Source organism: Myxine glutinosa, chromosome 6 (assembly GCF_964187855.1).
Source record: "Myxine glutinosa chromosome 6, kmMyxGlut1.1, whole genome shotgun sequence".
NCBI classification, from domain to species: domain Eukaryota; kingdom Metazoa; phylum Chordata; class Myxini; order Myxiniformes; family Myxinidae; genus Myxine; species Myxine glutinosa.
Genome location: NC_136266.1, coordinates 140,225,188 through 140,242,736, shown reverse-complemented (window position 1 = coordinate 140,242,736; position 17,549 = coordinate 140,225,188). Strand labels below are relative to the sequence as shown.

Sequence of the window (17,549 nt, the reverse complement as noted above, 5' to 3'; positions counted from 1 at the left end):
ATTGTGTAGCTAACTAACCTCATAACTGATTATACATTATTTTCTATCTCATTTCAAGGTCAGTAACCTTCGTTTTCACATTTCCGGGCCTGGCCTGTCCGGGCCTGTTTCGGTTACAGTCCGTCCTTTGTCATTGAATACCGCTCGTTCGTGAACCATCGTCGTCTCCTGACTTGTCATTCATTATAATCTATCATTATGGTCAGAACACTAAATCGCTGGTCTGAAAAGGCTCAAAAACCATTACGAGGCTCATTAATTACATCCGCCACCAAAGGTGGGTAGAAGTTATTTTTTCACCCCTGTGTGTATCGGCCTGTGAACAAGATATCTCAAGAAGTTGTGGACACACAGATTCGGACGAAATTTGGTGGAGAGGTTGGGTATGTAAGGGTATGTGACATGGACGAATCAATTCGATTTTGGCGAAGGATCCAAACACTGATCCGGACACGAGAACTTTTTAAGTGATTCTTCACTTAAACAAGGTCCAAAGTCCTTTCACTGGAGGGCTAAAACCGACATATACCATGGTATCTCAAAAAGTTATGGACGGATTCAGAGGAAAATTGGTGGACAGATTGGTTGTGTGACAAGGGAGGTTTTTTAAATTTATTTTTAGTGAAGATTCAAATCCGGATCCAGAAACGAGAATTATTAAGTGATTCTTCACCATTGAGAGATAGGGTCAAAAACGATATCCAGCACGATGTCTCAAAACGTTATGGACGAGTTATGGCAAAACTTGGTGGATGAGTTGGTTATGTGACAATAACAAACCGATTCGATTTTGGTTCAGGTCTTAATCCAGATCTGGCCTATCAGTGGGATACAAAATATAAACTGTTCAGCCTGGCAGAGGTATGTGTTCTACCGAGTGTCGTACTAGTTGAGAATGTTATTTTGTATGGGTGTTGTGTGGTTTTGTGGTATCAAAAAGGTAGTTTGGTAAAATTCCAAAACAGGCTGGAAAGATAGACATAAATGTAGAGGAGGATGAGGGTCCATGGATTAAAGGTCAAGGGGACAGGGATAAAGAGGGGAAATAGGGAAACAAGAAGTGAAAGAAAGACGATAGATGAGTAAATTGAAAGAGACGGGGGTAAAGGTGATTGAGAAGCATCTGTTAATCGCATGGGGGGCTAACGTGCTGATCCTGAAGCCAAGGCTTTGCCATTTACTCTTTCGACCCAAATGGAGATGGAGAATGTGGAGAAATATATATCCATGGTGCCAAAATGAAGAAAGATCCCGAAGTGATAGAGTGTCATGTGGCCGAACGGATGCCTGGGAAGATTTTAGTGTTGAGCAACTTTGGAAGATCTGTGCTGTTGGTTCATAGAAGGAGGAAGTGTTCATGGAAACCTTCACATCATCTTCATCCATCCCCTCATGCATCCACTGGCAAAAGAAGGTACAACAAGAAACCCTTTTGAAAGCAAGAACCCGTCCGTAGCCCTTTCAAGAGAACGTCAGTGTACAATCAAATAAATGTTTATTCATAATATCAGGAAGTAAACCGAAGCACAGCAGGCAAAGACTTTTTCAGTGAAACGCACCAGTTATAAATGTTAGTCAAAATACACTATTAGCTTGCTTCACAAATAACTTGAAATTAATGTGGTGTTCCACATGCAGATTGTGGAAATACTGACAAGCTGGGTGCGTATTCATGAGGTCATTGTTAAAAAAAAAACACCCGACAAAAACATGATGGACTTTCCAAAACAAAATGGTGCAGTGATACTCGAACAACAAAATAGAAAAAAACCACCTTGGAATGAAACCAAATTGTCATGATCCTTGAGAGTAAAACCAACAACTGAGAAAGTCAGCAAGGTTCTACAACCACTGCAACAAAGAGGGGCACAGGAAGCTTCGACGTCACAAGAAAGCCTCCTGTTCTACAGCAACTTTGGAATTCAGAGACAGCGTAGAGGGATTTTGAACCTTGAGAGTTTTGGATACAGAAAGCCTGCAACTTCCAGGCTGTGTTCCGGTGTCTGTCACAATTTCATTTCGAACAGAAGATGGCTTGCTGGAGTTTAGTCTCTGGCCTTTGGTCTCTAAGGGTAGTAGAAACGCTGCGATGCTCGCCAAGAGCGCCAATGAGCCAAAGATGGCTGCTGCAGTACGAGCCTGGATAACCTGCACACAGCACCGGCATTTTACCACAAGTCGTACGCTTAATCTGAGCACACGTTGCTGCCATAACATTTGCTCATCACTATCATAAAACTTGTACTCTTGGCTTTTGCACGAGTATTTGTTTTTAAAAGTGATGTTGACCAACAACTGCCATTAGATAAGAAGTGGCAGTATCACAAAGCTGTGTAGTGAGGAAGCAGCAGAAAATAAATAGGACGGAGGAATAGGTGACCGGCATAGGTGCAGGACAAGGAGAATGTTGTCCTCTTAAAAGTTTGCATTTCACTCCAGCCAGATAAAACTTTAGCAACAACCAATTTGGAACTCGTTACCTCCACCACCAAAGGTGGATGGAGGTTATGTTTTCACCCCTGTCTGTTTGTCCGTTTGTTTGTGAACAAAATATCTCAAAACGTTGTGGACGCATTCGGCCAAAAATTGGCAGAATTGTAGCGAATGTGAAGGACGAAATTATTAGATTTTGGTGAAGATCCGGATTCGGCTACTAGAATTTTAAAGTGATTCTTCACCATTGAGAGATTGGGCCAAAAACGATACATAGCAGGATATCTCAAAAAGTTGTGGCCGGATTTGGACGAAACTTGGTGGACTGGTTGGGTGTCTGATAAGGACGAATATATTCGATTTTGATGAAGATCTGAATATGGATTCGGATATGAAAATTATTTAATTTTTTAAGTGCTTCTTCACCATCGAGTGATATGGCCAACCAGGCAGAGGTATGCTGTCTACTGAGTGCCGTTCTAGTGTTTACCCTGCGCTCGCGAAGCTAAAAGCAGGGTTGGGCATTTGGTAGCATGCGTACGTGTAGCGTTTCTGAATTTAAAAAATTCATTTTCTCGGCAATCGTTGGTCCGATTAACACTAAATTTTACCATACGAGCACCTCTGCCTGTATAATTTTATTTATTCATAATTATGACGTCATAGGTCACGTGGTACAGACGCCATCTTGGAAAAACGTTATAGCTCTCCCAAATCGCTCAATGGAAAAAGTTGAAACGAGGCTCATTGTTAAGTACTCCCCATTGGGAATAAGATATGTTAATGATGATGTCATCGGTGCCTTCATTACGACATCATAATTCGACAAGCACAATGCTTGATCTGATCAGTATGATTTTTTTTTTTTCCTTTGCAACTGTTAGTCTGATGGACACGAAATGTGTTACTCGGAGCGCCTCCCCCTGTATAATTTTTAATGATAATTATGATGTCATAGGTCACGTGGCACAGGTACCATCTTGGAAAAACCGAAAAACGTTGCACCTCTATATCTCCAAAACTGTTCCATGGAAAAAATTTAAACGTGGCTCATTGTAAATAACTCCATATTGGGAACAGGTGTTGTTAACGATGTCATTGGTGCCTTAATTATGACCTCATAATTCCACAGGGACAACGCTTAGTCTGATCAGTTTGAAATTTACTGAGCGTGATCTACGCAACAATTCTATTAGAGAATATAAATTTATGATGTCATCGCTCACGTGGTCTGGCAGCCATATTGGATCAAAGAAAAAATAAATGTTCAAAAACAGAAGAGTTGGCTCGCACCAAGCTGACGGCGCAGGGTAATTATTCTATGAATACCATCTAGTTTTTATTCCGAATCGTGTTTTACAGGATACATTATTTAGTTTATATCTTGTGGTAGTTCTTTCCCATACCTAACCAAAGACTGGTAGCTGCTTCATCCGTTTCAGCAATCTAGAACGGCACTTGGTGGAGTGCATCCCTCCACCAAGCTGAACAGTTTACGTTTTGTATCCCACCAACAAAACGGATCTGGATTCGGACCTGAACCAAAGTTGAATCGATTAGTCCTAGTCACAAACCCAAACGGTCTACCAAGTTCCATCCAAATCCGTCCATAACTTTTTGAGATATCCTGCTATATATCGTTTTTGCCCTATCTCTCTATGGTGAAGATTCACTTTTTTTATATATCCTGTTCACAGACAAACGGCCAGGGTAAAACCATAACTTCCATCCACGTTTGGTGGTGGAGGTAATGACATTTCGGCTTGGTTAAGCTTCATTAGAGGTGGGAAACCCTCTATCAACTGTATTTACCATATAATAGTCTCGTGAGCTCCAACATAGAGCAGCATCAATATGATGCCTCCAGTGAGAAACACTGCTTGAGAATGACTGCCTACAATTGCCTGAAGACTCACCATAGAAAAAAAAATCATGAATTTTACCATGTCCACACCATAAACATTTGGCACCCAAAGCCCTCATTATTTTGTTTGTTTGTTACTCTTCACCCTGTATTGCCATTATGCACCTTGGGATGATTTTACTGGCTGAGGAATAAGTAAAAGTGTCCGAGAAGTTGATTTGATCCAACGCATTATTAGACCGAACCCTGCGCACCGCAACTTTTTACCATTTGAGTTTTCTCATCAAATTTTCAAAAAAGCTTTATTATGATAACACAGAGAAGGCAAATTAATAATTTTGTCAAAAGGTCAAAGGTCAGCGCCACCTAAAATCATCAATTTTAATCCAATTGACCTGAAATTTAAATTTACCATTTGAGTTTTGTCATCAAATTTTAAACAAAGCTTTATTATGATTAATATGGGGAAGGCAAATTAATAATTTGGTCAAAAAGTCAAAGGTCAGCATCACAAAAAATGGTCAATTTTCATCCAATTGACCTGATATTTTAAGAATTTGCATATTGGGTCACTGAATTGGCTCACCAATAAAAAGGCTACAAGCCAATTGTTTTTTTTAGATCGAAAGGTCTAAGTTGCGTAAAATCGCCAATTTTCATCCGATTGACCTGATTTTTTTTTTTTTAGCATATTGGGTCACTGAATTGGTTCAATCAAAATCTACAAACAAATTGTTTTTTAAGATCAAAAGGTCAAACGTCAAGGTCAAGGCAAAATCACCAATTTTCACCCCATTGACCTGGAATTTAAAGAATTTGCATATCGGGTCACAGAATTGGTTCACCAATGAAAAACTCGAAGCTGATTATGTTTTTAGATCTAAAGCTCAAAGGTTAAGGCTGCATAAAATCATCAATTTTCATTTTGTCTTTTCTTCAAACCGTTTTCGTCACTTTGAACACATGGAAGAAAAAGATGACATCTGAATACAAACGGACGCGGACGGGCTTTGCATTTCCAGATGCTTTTTAGTTTCAGTTCCAGTTTTACTGCCTGCCACCTTGTGTATTTTTTCTCTGGTAATTTACAATTTTTACCATCTTGCCAATCCTATTCTCCCCATTCCCCTTTTCACTCACAACTGAAAGCTCGTGAGAATTTCACCAATCTGTACCACATTTGCTTGTTCTGTTCTGCAACGTGCTGGTCAGTATGATACCCTCCATTCTCTTGAGTTGTTGTTCCATGAGCCTCAATTCTGATTAATAAAAACGACTTGCAGTATCCCAAGTTAGTTGGTTTGGTTCTTCATAATTTATAGACATTGGTTCTGAAGAAGGCAGGCATTGCTGAATATCAGTCAAATAATCTCCTGGTTCTGATTATGAGCTTAAAAACTCTACAACCAATCATACAAGATTAGGCTTCTGTTGTTGCTATCGATGCACTTTCTGTATTCAGCAGTGGTGGTTCCATTCACTGCAAGCAACCGGAATATACTGTTAATCAGCTGCCTTGAGGTCATAAAGGAATGACCTTCTGAACAGAAATCCCAGAAAGGGTGACACCCCTTAGGCCTCTTTAACTGATATATTTTCAGTTTTAGCCTCACCGATATTAGAGGCAATACAGGTGTGTGCAGGTAAAAACAGTCTTTGGGACATGCCAGAGGGTTCATACATTCTTCAAAAACCCCTCCATATGCGGTACTGGGTTTGGTTGTTGAAAGTAAGAGGCTGTCGGACCATAGTGTTGCGAAGGAAAATAGAGGAAAGCTAGAAGAAAGATGGATGAGGAAAGATAACTGAAAGAGACAAATGAGATTGGATGAGATAACATGTAGACAGGTGAAACAAATTGAAGTCGACAAGGCCAGTTATCAAACCTTGTATCTACCTGTGCAATGAAGGGTGCCAATATGGTGCCTATCCGGGAAAATAAATCACAGGCACCAAGGCCCATAGCACGGATTTCAGTAGGATAAACCTACCCACAGATATGGGAGAGAGGTTCAAGTCAAGACGAGATCAGTGATCAATACAATCAACATTTCCCAATATCAAAACACAAAGTAATTAATATGTGACCTTGATATTTAAATGGTTATTTTAAAATATAATTTTGGACCACACATTGAGGGATGACATTTTCTCAATGGTCACTAACCTGAATCTTTGCCAGAAGGAGCACTTCACATTTCACTTGTGGTCCATGTTGTGGCATGCTCAACAACATGAGAGAATGTTTCAATTTTGCTCTACAGATCAAGCAATGGTTGTTTACAAACATTTAAATCTCTGGGTGGAGATCTGCCATCATTTCATATAGCTGATCTGTTCGACATCAACAACTCCCAACCTCTACAACTATCAGAGATGCCTCTTCACGGTAGTTGAACCCCCCCACCCCCCAATGCAAGTCGGGGGGCAAATCTTCCCCATTCTTCCCTGCTGCCAAGGTTGTCAAGGCAGTCTGTCACGGTCAGTGTGCCGATCGGTCCATCGGCCCTTTCCCTCTTATCTCACGCTCTCTTACTTTCTCTGTAACTCTGTCATAGCCCTGACTTCGTGAAGGCGGGGGTATGCCACCTGAGATGTGGGGGTGGGGATCTTTGGGTCACTCCTGGAGATCAATCAGCTGGCTCCGTGCCACGGGCTTGTTCAAGAGAACTGTCTGGGGCTATACAACAACAACCCCCTACCTCTTTCCATATTTTATCACAGTGTTCACAATTCCTTCCAAACATCTTAATTGGGTGTGAGATTTGCATTTGACAACTTCCAAATATCGGTGTCAAGGAACGAGGTAAAAAGTGATATTGAAGGAGTGTTATCAGGGGCTGAGCATCAGAAATGTGAGAGGAAGTCATTGCCAATCCTACTATAAAATTATGTTTTGTACTTTACAAATATATCTACGATCCACAACTTATTTCCAGCATAATATTGCATCTGAGTACATAAGAGTATGAAATCGTTCATTTGCTTGCGTTTCAGACACTCACCTCAAGTGTGTAAACATAAAGCACCATAAAAGCACCCGAGATTGTTGCTCGTGCCACGAACAGCAGCACAGTAAGTATGGCCCTGCAGAATGGAAGAGTACAAGGTAAATACTGCAGCTCAAGACCGCGCAGAAAGAACAACCTTTAGAGGCCATTTTTCCCCACAGAGCAGGGGTTGGCCTTTTTTGGGCACCATGGCCCCTTTTTGAAGCAATGTTTTATGGCCCAATGCCCTTCCTGCCACCAACCCTGTTAGTCGCCTCCTGCGACACACAGGGAATTACCAGTGAACTGGTACTCAATTTGCCGACCCCGGAAGGATGACAGGCTGAGTCAACCTCCCCTGGCGTTAATTCAGCGATCGACCGGGATTCGAACCCAGGATCCTAGGATCCCAAGCCGGCACCCTAACCACGAAGCCAACACCAGGCCGAGCTGAAAGACAAAAATAAAATGAGGGCAGTAATACGGTAACCATTGAAAGGTCTAGGTTGATGCATTTGTGTGCATGGGAACACAAGGGTCCCCTGATCGTGTATAAATTTAAGGCAAACTGCTTCTGCTCGCGTTTGTGCTCTCGGCACCTCCTTGGCAGAGTGGGGCTTCAAACACGTGTGTAAGGCAACCTGTTATCCACTAAAAATTCCAGTATCCGGAACTTCCCTAAAATCTAACCAATTTGGCCAACTCATGAAGACGAGTATTGTTCATTAGCTCCATAAATATTGTTGACTTTCCGACATCAAATATCTGTGATGTGCTGTCGTAGCCAGTGAATACATGCAGGAACAGGAGACACTCGCAGGTGTCTTCACTCGGTAGCATTCGGCAAGTAGTGATATCAAAGGTGTGGTTTGTCGATTTTTTTTTTTTTTTTGGATACAAGCTCGAGGCTCGTGTAAGAGCTAACATCAATCACAAAAACAAACAAACGGACACACAAAACATACAATAAAGGGAGCGGGAGACAAGATGGGGAGAGAGGGAAGCACACAAGTACAACAGCAGAGAACAGGGACATCGGGAGATCTGTGGGAGGGAGAGGGCTTGGGGGGGAGGAGGCATGGGAAGGCGGGTGGTTAAAGGTATAAAACACATGGACAATGCCAGAACTTCCAGTCCAGTCAAATGGTGCCTTGACCCAACACTAATTGGAAAAGATCGTTTCTCTGTTGGATTCTCCTCTGATATATCCCAGGAATACAATATCAAAAATAGAGATGAATGGGAGTGGTGGAAGGGGTCCAAATATGTTAATTTATGTTAATTAGGTCAGAACATCAAAGGACCAAGCTAAACAAGAAGAAATCTTGCATTTGTCTCAAGAATAATCAATTTAATGCGACCCAACTTCATCAATAGTGTTGTTAGAAATGATAGAAACTCAAATTAGGTACCTACTTGGATTATTACCTGATGATGTAATCATAATTATGCTAATTAAGTGTCGCCATTAATGAAAAACCTTCTTTTGAAATAGTGAACCAAAAATTATAAGAATGGTGTCAAAACCTGGGTTTTCATGGTCAAGGTGTTCAATGGTACAGGCCAGAACTTCATGAAGTTATTATTATTATGCAAGTTATCCAAATTATGCAAATAAGGCCCTTACCAAGAAACATTTTACAATAAAAAGTAATTGCTCATACCGGGTAAGACAAATAGAGGAGACAAACCTACATGTAAATCTCTAAAACACTTGTTTAGCTGTGGGGTCGTTCAGTCATCAATTTCAGCCTCAATAACTTGTGGGTCCATTGAATTAGTGCAACTTGTACCTTTGCACTCACCACAAGCAAATGTGCATTCAAGACCGTGCCTCCGACAAGTGCATTTCAGTGTTGCAGCCAGTTTTACAGTTACAGTGAATAACTTCAAGTAGGTAGTCAGGAGCCAGAGGCAGGTCTGTTTGTTCTGGAATGAATTTGCCATCCTTCGCCTTCCATCCCCAGTCAGTGGCATTTAGTCTGGAACTTCTCCTTCCCATTCATTGATTTGGTAGAAAACACGTAGGGAGTGGTATTTTTCCTCAGCTGAGGTTGGAGGCAAAACCTGTGCCTGAACCGCCATTGAGCACCTGACAATTTTTCCTTTAAACCGCTGGCATCTAAGTGTGTCCAGGCTGTCATTTTCCCCTCCATTATAGAGGCACACAAGTTAGTAAGGGAAACATATGAAAATCTGTTAACTAAATTGTTACCAAAAAATTTCTTCACCAATATGTTTGTAAAGGTGTGTAATAACATGTGTTAAAATGTTGAAGGTCAACTCCCGTGGGAAACCCAGAAAAAAAGCTGTTGAATTCGGGTACCGAAAAATTATTTTCGAGAATTTTTATTTTTTTTAATCGGCCCTTAAGTAACTTATGAGGGGTCAAATAAGGGTTTTTCATGATTCTGAGTTGATTGTTAACATTTATATTTCATCACAGACACCTTTGTGGAAAAATAATTTGTAAATATATCTCATTTTCTACTTTGCAGGACATGGAGTCTAGCAATATGGATGAAGACGTTATTCCACCTGTGCTCAATTGCTTCATCTGTGCACGATCGGATACACCAGCTGAAAGGCTCATACAGGCAACTCCAAAGGGATACTCAACTTTATTGAAACAAGCAGAAACTGTCGAAAATGTTACTGTTGTGGAACGTATGAAGGAGGCTCAAAAGGAAGGAAAACTGAGGTACCACCAGAAGTGTAAAAATGATCTGCACAACAACTTTGTTGCAACCACCAAGAAGTCAGCTCAAGCATCAAAGGCAGAGAAAGAGTCATCAAAGTTGAAGAGAAGACGCACTACTTGTGAGTTCAGTTCATCAACTGGCTGCAGTTCTAGAAGATCACAGTCAGTTGACCTCCTGTATAAGGATGTATGCATTCTTTGCAACCAACCAGCCCAGCTCTACAAAAATAATCCAGCACAAGCTAGAAAGAAATACAGAGTGCCAGATAATTTGACTGCAGATACACTGAAGGCAAGCTTGCTGAAGACAGCACGGAGTCGCGGGGATGACTGGGGCACTGAAGTCACTGGACGCCTGGAAGGGATCAACGACTTGGTAGCAGAAGAAACACTGTACCATTTGCGATGCAAACTTATGTTTGCGAGAGGTGACAGTTTGTCCAAGACTGATGAGGAAGGAAAAAGGAAGAGAGGACAGAGGAGTATTGATGAGGAGCGAGAGGCAGTTTTTATTGAATTCTGCGAATGGTTAGACTCAGAATTAGAGCATGGGGTAATGAACATGGACCAAGTCCATGAAAAGCTGCAGGAGTTTGATCAGTCACCAGAGAAGAGCCTTTCTTATTCAAAGCATTAGCTAAAGATAAAACTTCTAGAGAAATACGAAGACACCTTGTATTTCACAACACAGGAAAGAAGGGCAGATGTACTCTGTCTCAAAGATGGCACCGACAATATTCTGCGAGGGCATCATGCTAATCTTGACCATGGAGATGAGAAGACTCAGATCATAAAGACGGCACTCAAGTTCATATCCAATGATATTGCCTTGATTGATTTAGGTCCAAAGTCATACCCCACCACACACAGTATGACTGACATCGATAGTCAGCTGACACTTGTTCCTGCAAGCCTTCAGATGTTCTTGAGACTGATTGTCAAGACAGACGAAAGAGTTGCCGTTTGGGGGCAGAATTTTATTAAGGCCTGTCGACCTCAGTCTGGAGTATTGCCACACCAAATGGGGCTTGCCATACAACTTGATCATAGATTTGGGTCCATGGACATTTACCATGGACGAGATACTACATTGGGTGAAATTCGGTACAACATGTTCTCAAGGAAGGCAGTGGCAGGAGTGATCAAACCAGAGACTCTACCTCCAACATAGGGTGCAGCTGCACAACATTCACTCCGTGCCTACCTGCAGACCCGGGACTGGATCCTTCTACAGAGCATGTCTCTGAACCCCAGTGACTATGGATGGACAATAGGTGTGCATGGGTATGAGCCAGTTCCAACACTGGACCCCACGGCTCCTGAGGAGCTATTGCAGTTCACGAGCTGTAATTGTCATGGAGATTGCAGCAACCGGCGATGCAGCTGCAAGAAGAATGGGGTCACGTGCATCTCGGCCTGTGGAGTCTGTAATGGCATTACATGCAGAAACTGCAGTCATGATGTTGTTGAGTCTGAAGAAGACATAGACAATGACTGTTGAAACTTCTGACATTGTGAATGAGAAATAACTCTTGAGTATTATATATGTATGTGAAATAAAAGCTACTTTGTGTGTAAATGTAAAAGTGAAAATATAAATGTTAACAATCAACTCAGAATCATGAAAAACCCTTATTTGACCCCTCATAAGTTACTTAAGGGCCGATTAAAAAAAATAAAAATTCTCGAAAATAATTTTTCGGTACCCGAATTCAACAGCTTTTTTTCTGGGTTTCCCACGGGAGTTGAACTTCAACATTTTAACACATGTTATTACACACCTTTACAAACATATTTTTGAAGAAATTTTTTGGTAACAATTTAGTTAACAGATTTGTGAAATATCTCATAAAATGCCCTTACTAAGTGCATTCTCACCAGCTTCTTTATGCGGGGTATCTGGACCAGCCAAAAAGATTTCTGCGTGCTTCCTGAACTTAGAATTGTTAAGCAGCTTTTTGAACGCAAGTGGTTTTCCAACCCCAAACAGTCTAGAAGTTGTGTCGCAACCTGAAATGGCATGTGCAAAAAGAATGTTTTCGCATGCAGTTTCCTTTAGGATATCCCTCGTCTTTTTTATGTCCCATACTCTGCAGCTATTTGAATTTGACTTTGGTTCTGGTCTGAAATAGATTGCGTTTGGAAGATTCTTTGCGTGATAGCAAAGAACCACAAGTAAGTCTGTGTCCTCTCCGACGAGAACAGTGTCGACATACTCTGCAGATTTTACTGCAGTCATAGCAATCAGCGTATCAGCATCTGCCTTTGCCTGTTGGATGACACATCCTGCTCTCTCCAGTTTCTCACTCAAAATGTTTATGAACTTCTGCTTGTTCACTGTGTTTGACAAAAACTCGTTTTTCTTCAAAGAAATAACAGTTTGCCCAGAAAAGTGTACCTGAGGCCCGTAGCAACCCTTTGTCCTGCGCAAGTGAGTGACATCCTTGGTTGATGGTTCTGCCGAATAACCATCAAATACAATGGTTGGTTTAGAGTACCTGCGAGCTACATAGTCCACGTACAACTGACAAATGTGATCTATTGACTCCTTTCTCGGCCAAGGAATTATTTGTGTGAGTGATCCCCCATCAAGCACAAAGTGAAGCTCAGTAGACGGCAAGGACTCTGGCTGCGAGTCTTTCACATATTCCCATATTGCATCATAGATTAAGTATGATAAGTAACTAGACGACCCATGACCCGTTGGGTCAATGTTATTATATATAATTAAGGGGTTACCATGGTTACAGTGGGGGTCAAAGGTCAACCTATGGTGAAGATATATAATTTTCTCACACTTTCTAATAGAGAGGCAAAATGCCATATAAAACTAAATTTACTGGTTCTAATTGCTTTTATTTATCAATCCTCACATATAAGTTTTAGTAATGAGCAGTGAGGAGAAGACCCCTCAGCCAATGATCCACCCCGCAGCCAATGATGTGACCCCTCAGCCAATGATGTGACCCCTCAGCCAATGATGATGATGATGATGCTACCCCTAGACGACCCATGACCCGTTGGGTCAATGTCAGTTTGAATAGATATGAGAATAGAACTAAAGCGAACGCTGGACATCATCAGGGAGATTATTTGGGCCAGCAAGCCATAAGGCTCACCTCTCCAGCGTTCTAAATCACTTACCTGTGACACGTGATTTCGGCCCTTATCTCCGATCACGTTGACGGAAATCACCACAGCATATCGCCAAGATCCCTCCAAAAGGCTCGTCTTTGTCACATACATCACGCAACGTGCGATCCACAGCCTCGAAACTCTCTCTCCTGATCATAGGACACTCATCCCACACGATGGGTTTTGTACTTCGAAAGAGGTCTGCGATAGTGGAATTTTTATCGATGTTGCATACGCCATCTTCCCTCGGTGTCAGAGGGATTTGGAACCTTGAGTGCGCTGTTCTTCCACCAGGCATGAGGGTAGCAGCTATGCCAGATGAGGCCACCGCAGGGGGCAACTTCTCCACTCGCTCTCACTTTAGAGAGAATCAGGTTAATAAGAAACGTCTTCCCTGTGCCTCCAGGCGCGTCAATGAAAATCATTGATGACTGATTCGTGCGGATGTTGCTATTCGCGTCCATAGACGTGAGGTGTGATTCGTTGTCCGCGTCCGTAGCGCCGTCGGAGGGTTGATACGACATTCTTCCTGCAAATAGTATTGTGTTTGTGCTATCGTTTTGCCGATTATCAAATGACAAATAAATTACATTGTGAAAATTAAAGATTTCAAATAAACCTATTTAAAGTGTATGCGCATATAAGTAATAAAAAAAATCGAAGAAATATCTCTCGGTAATTTCCTGAAACATATTTTACTTCCGGGTAATAATGTTGAATGAAATAACGAAGATATATACTGTATGCCTGTTATTTTAGGCGGTGTATTTTCGTATATCAACGTGGCGCGATTTTTAAAATATATCTGCAATTTCCCGTGTGTGCGTGAATGTTCTCAATTATTTCTTTTACCGAGTCTAAAACCATCGATAAAAATGAAATCAGATGGCGACTTACATTGAAGATAAAGGCGTGAGACAGACTCAATGGCCTTGAAGATACAAGCCTTTCAGAATTCATTTCGTTCTATAAACGGAAACTTTCATCGGATTTTCTTCCCGTTTTTTTTCAACCGAGTCTAAAACTATGTTAGCGACTGTGAAAAACGAAATGATATATCGAATTTGATTTGAAATAAAACTGAGAGAGAGAGCAAGACACCACGGGCCGACAAAACGCCTCAAAGCTATGTGAGTTAATAAAATGGTGGATATTACTACTCTCTCAAAGGGGTAAGCCACGCCCCCGGACTGATCGAATGTTACATACAAACACGCAAGATTTCAATTTTATAATTATATAGATTCAGTTCTGGTGTCACAATGTGATGTACAATACGGTGTTCCGATTCTAAATCGGGGTACACACCGGGTAACCGGGCAACATAGAGAGTAACCCAGTTTTAGGACCAGCAGAGAACATAACCGAGAAGGAAGTTGAGGAAGCGATAAAAGCAATGAAGAGTGGAAAAGCGGGAGGGCCGTCGGGAGTTGTGGGAGATATGTTGAAGGCAGCGGGAAATTGGGGTGTGAGGAGAATGACAGAGATCTGCAATCTGGTGGTGAAAGGAGGCCGCATTCCAGTGGATTGGGAACCGAGTACCCTCGTCCCTCTATACAAGGGGAAACGTGACCCTCTGGACTGTGGCTCGTACCGAGCGATAAAGTTATTGGAGCATGGAATGAAGGTATTGGAAAGGGTGTTGGAGAGGAGGATAAGGAAGAAGGTGAAGATCGACGAAATGCAGTTTGGATTTATGCCAGGAAGAGGAACGACAGACGCGCTCTTTATTGTGAGGCAGTTGCAGGAGAAGTACATGGAGAAGCGGAAGAAGTTGTTTCTTGGGTTTGTTGATCTGGAGAAAGCATTCGATAGGGTTCCACGCGAAGTAGTGACATGGGCATTGAGGAAGTTAGGAGTGGAGGAATGGTTGATCAGAGTAGTGATGGCAATGTACAAAAGAGCGCGCACAGCTGTAAGGACGAAGGACGGGAACAGTGGTGAGTTTGAGGTGAAGGTGGGAATGCATCAGGGGTCGGTACTAAGTCCACGACTATTTGTAGCTGTGATGGAGGTGCTGGCTCAGAACGTAAAGAAGGGTTTACCGTGGGAGCTGTTGTATGCAGATGATCTGGTGTTGATTGCGGAAAGTATGGATGGACTGAAGGAAAAGATGAACAAGTGGAAGCAATGTATGGAGACAAAAGGTCTGAAGGTGAATATCGGAAAGACGAAGGTGATGGCAAGTGGTAAAGCATGTGGTGAGGTGGAAAGAACTGGGAAGTGGTAGTGTGCTGTGTGCAGGAAGGGTGTCGGAGTGAATTCCATTCAATGCACAATGTGCACTGAGTGGGTTCATCAAAAATGTAGTGGTTTGAGAGGGTCATTAACCAGTGTGGCAGCTACATTCAAGTGTGAGGTGTGCACAGATGGAGCTGCAGATGGAGGAAATGTTTAGTTGGATCTTGGAGACGGCGTGAAGCTGGAAGGTGTGAAAACATTTTGTTACCTAGGAGACACGCTGAATGGAGAAGGTGGATCAGACTCGGCAACGGTTGCTCGAGTGAGATGTGCATGGAAGAAGTTTCGGCAACTGAGTGGCGCGCTGACGAGGAGGGGAGTGTTGTTGAAGCTGAAGGGAAAGGTGTATACTGCATGTGTGAGAAGTGTTATGATTTATGGGAGCGAGACATGGGTAATGAAGGTACAGCAGCAACGAAGGCTGGAAAGGGTGGAAATGCGAATGGTTTGGTGGATATGCGGAGTATCGTTGAGAGAGAGGAAGACAAATGATGAATTGCGAAAGATGATGGGAATAGAACCTGTGATGGATGCTGTGAAGAGAAACAGTTTGAGATGGTTTGGTCATGTGTTGAGGAAGGATGAAAGTGATTGGTTGAGAAGAGTGATGGAAATGAATGTAGAAGGAAGTAGAGGACGGGGAAGACTGAGAAAGACTTGGCTAAAGGAGGTGGAAGAAGAAATGCGGGCAAGGGGGTTAACAAGGGGAGATGCAGAAAATAGGGCAAAATGGAGAAGATTGTCATGGCGACCGCAAGGCTAACCCCCGCTCTTGCAGGGAAAATGGCCTTTAAAATGCATGTTGTTTTTGTTGTTGTTGTTGTCACAATGCAATGAGCTACATCTGCTGAATACATTTCAGACATCCAAATTGATGGCTGAGGGTACACAATACCAGTAATGAAAGTAAAAGATCAGCATACTTGACAGAAACCTCACCAATTATTGCCATAAATGCCCAAATGGCATCACACAGGAAGGAATGTCAGCACATGCAGGCATGCATTAGGCTTTACCAAGGTGACTTTTTTTGAAGTTCCTAAAAACTCACCTGTACATGCCACAAAGAACCAACATTCATTTTTACTAACTAGTAATTTCTTCATCAAATCAGAATGACAAGGAAGAAATAATCAAGAATCATGATTCCAATCAAAACAGTATGGAGGATTGGAGGAAGCTCCCTTTGTTTTAATCTTTTAATTACCTGGATTTCAGTATAGATGGCACTGCTGTTTGGAGGAGAAATCAAGGGGATGCCAAACAGGACAAAATAGGCATACCTAAAACATGCACCGACTATCATAGAAAAAGACGGTTTTTCATTAATGGCAACACTTAATTAGCATAATTATGATTACATAATCAGGTAATAATCCAAGTAGGTACCTAATTTGAGTTTCTATCATTTCTAACAATACTATTGATGAAGTTGGGTCGCATTAAAATAATTATTCTTGAGACAAATGCAAGATTTCTTCTTGTTTAGCTTGTTGCTTTGATGTTCAGACCGAATTAACATAAATTAGCATATTTAGACCCCTTCCACCCCTCCCATTCATCTCCATTTTTGATATGGTATTCCTGGGTTATATCAGAGGAGAATCCAACAGAGAAACAATCTTTTCCAATTAGTGGTGGCTTAGGCTTCTAAATTGACTAATTTGACTGGACTATTCCAGGAAAGAAAGAAGTTGGTATTTCAAAAAAGTGGATCTGGGGTGAATTAACAGGGGTAGAAGAGATCAAGGTTTTGGATGGGGAAAGATAAGAGATGGTGGTGAACAGCTGTTTTAAAGACCTGGAGGGAGGAGTGGGATTGAAGAGAGTGAGGGAGTTTGTTCCAGAGGCGGGAGAAAAGAGAAATGAAGGAGTAAAGGTGAGCAGAGTCTTGATTTTGGCAATTTCACCAGAAGAGGTTTGCTGGCAGTTCTTGTGTGTCCTGCAGGAATATTTGGGGGACAGAGCACAGAGAGAGCTGGGGTAGCTAAGCCGGATAGGAGTCGGTAGAAGACAGAAAGACCACCTACCTGCCTGCGGTGAGTGAGTGAAAGGCCCTCGGAGATAGCTTCATCGCGGGAGATTCCAATGATTCTGAACGCTTTGGTTTCAACGGCGTGGAGACGAGCTAGGTGTGAGGCAGGAGCACCGGCCCAGAGGGGAGAACAGTATTCCATTGAGCTGC

The 17,549-nt window shown here is 42.1% G+C and overlaps 1 protein-coding gene across 6 annotated transcripts in view; it reads right to left on the bottom strand.

The window, feature by feature from the left end:
* Positions 1-1,478: 1,478 nt before the first annotated feature.
* LOC137430365 (synaptic vesicle 2-related protein-like) overlaps positions 1,479-17,549 on the bottom strand; it is a 183,798-nt gene continuing 167,727 nt past the window's right edge. For 5 of the 6 annotated variants that reach the window (XM_078780609.1, XM_078780611.1, XM_078780613.1 and 2 more), the window contains 3 exons: positions 7,303-7,384; positions 6,195-6,284; positions 1,479-2,148 (listed from right to left, as the gene is read on the bottom strand). In XM_078780609.1, coding sequence (XP_078636735.1) covers positions 1,885-2,148; positions 6,195-6,284; positions 7,303-7,384 — 436 coding nt within the window. In that variant the 3' untranslated portion in view covers positions 1,479-1,884. The remainder of the gene's footprint in view (positions 2,149-6,194; positions 6,285-7,302; positions 7,385-17,549) is intronic. The other variant, XM_078780612.1, reaches the window with a different exon arrangement.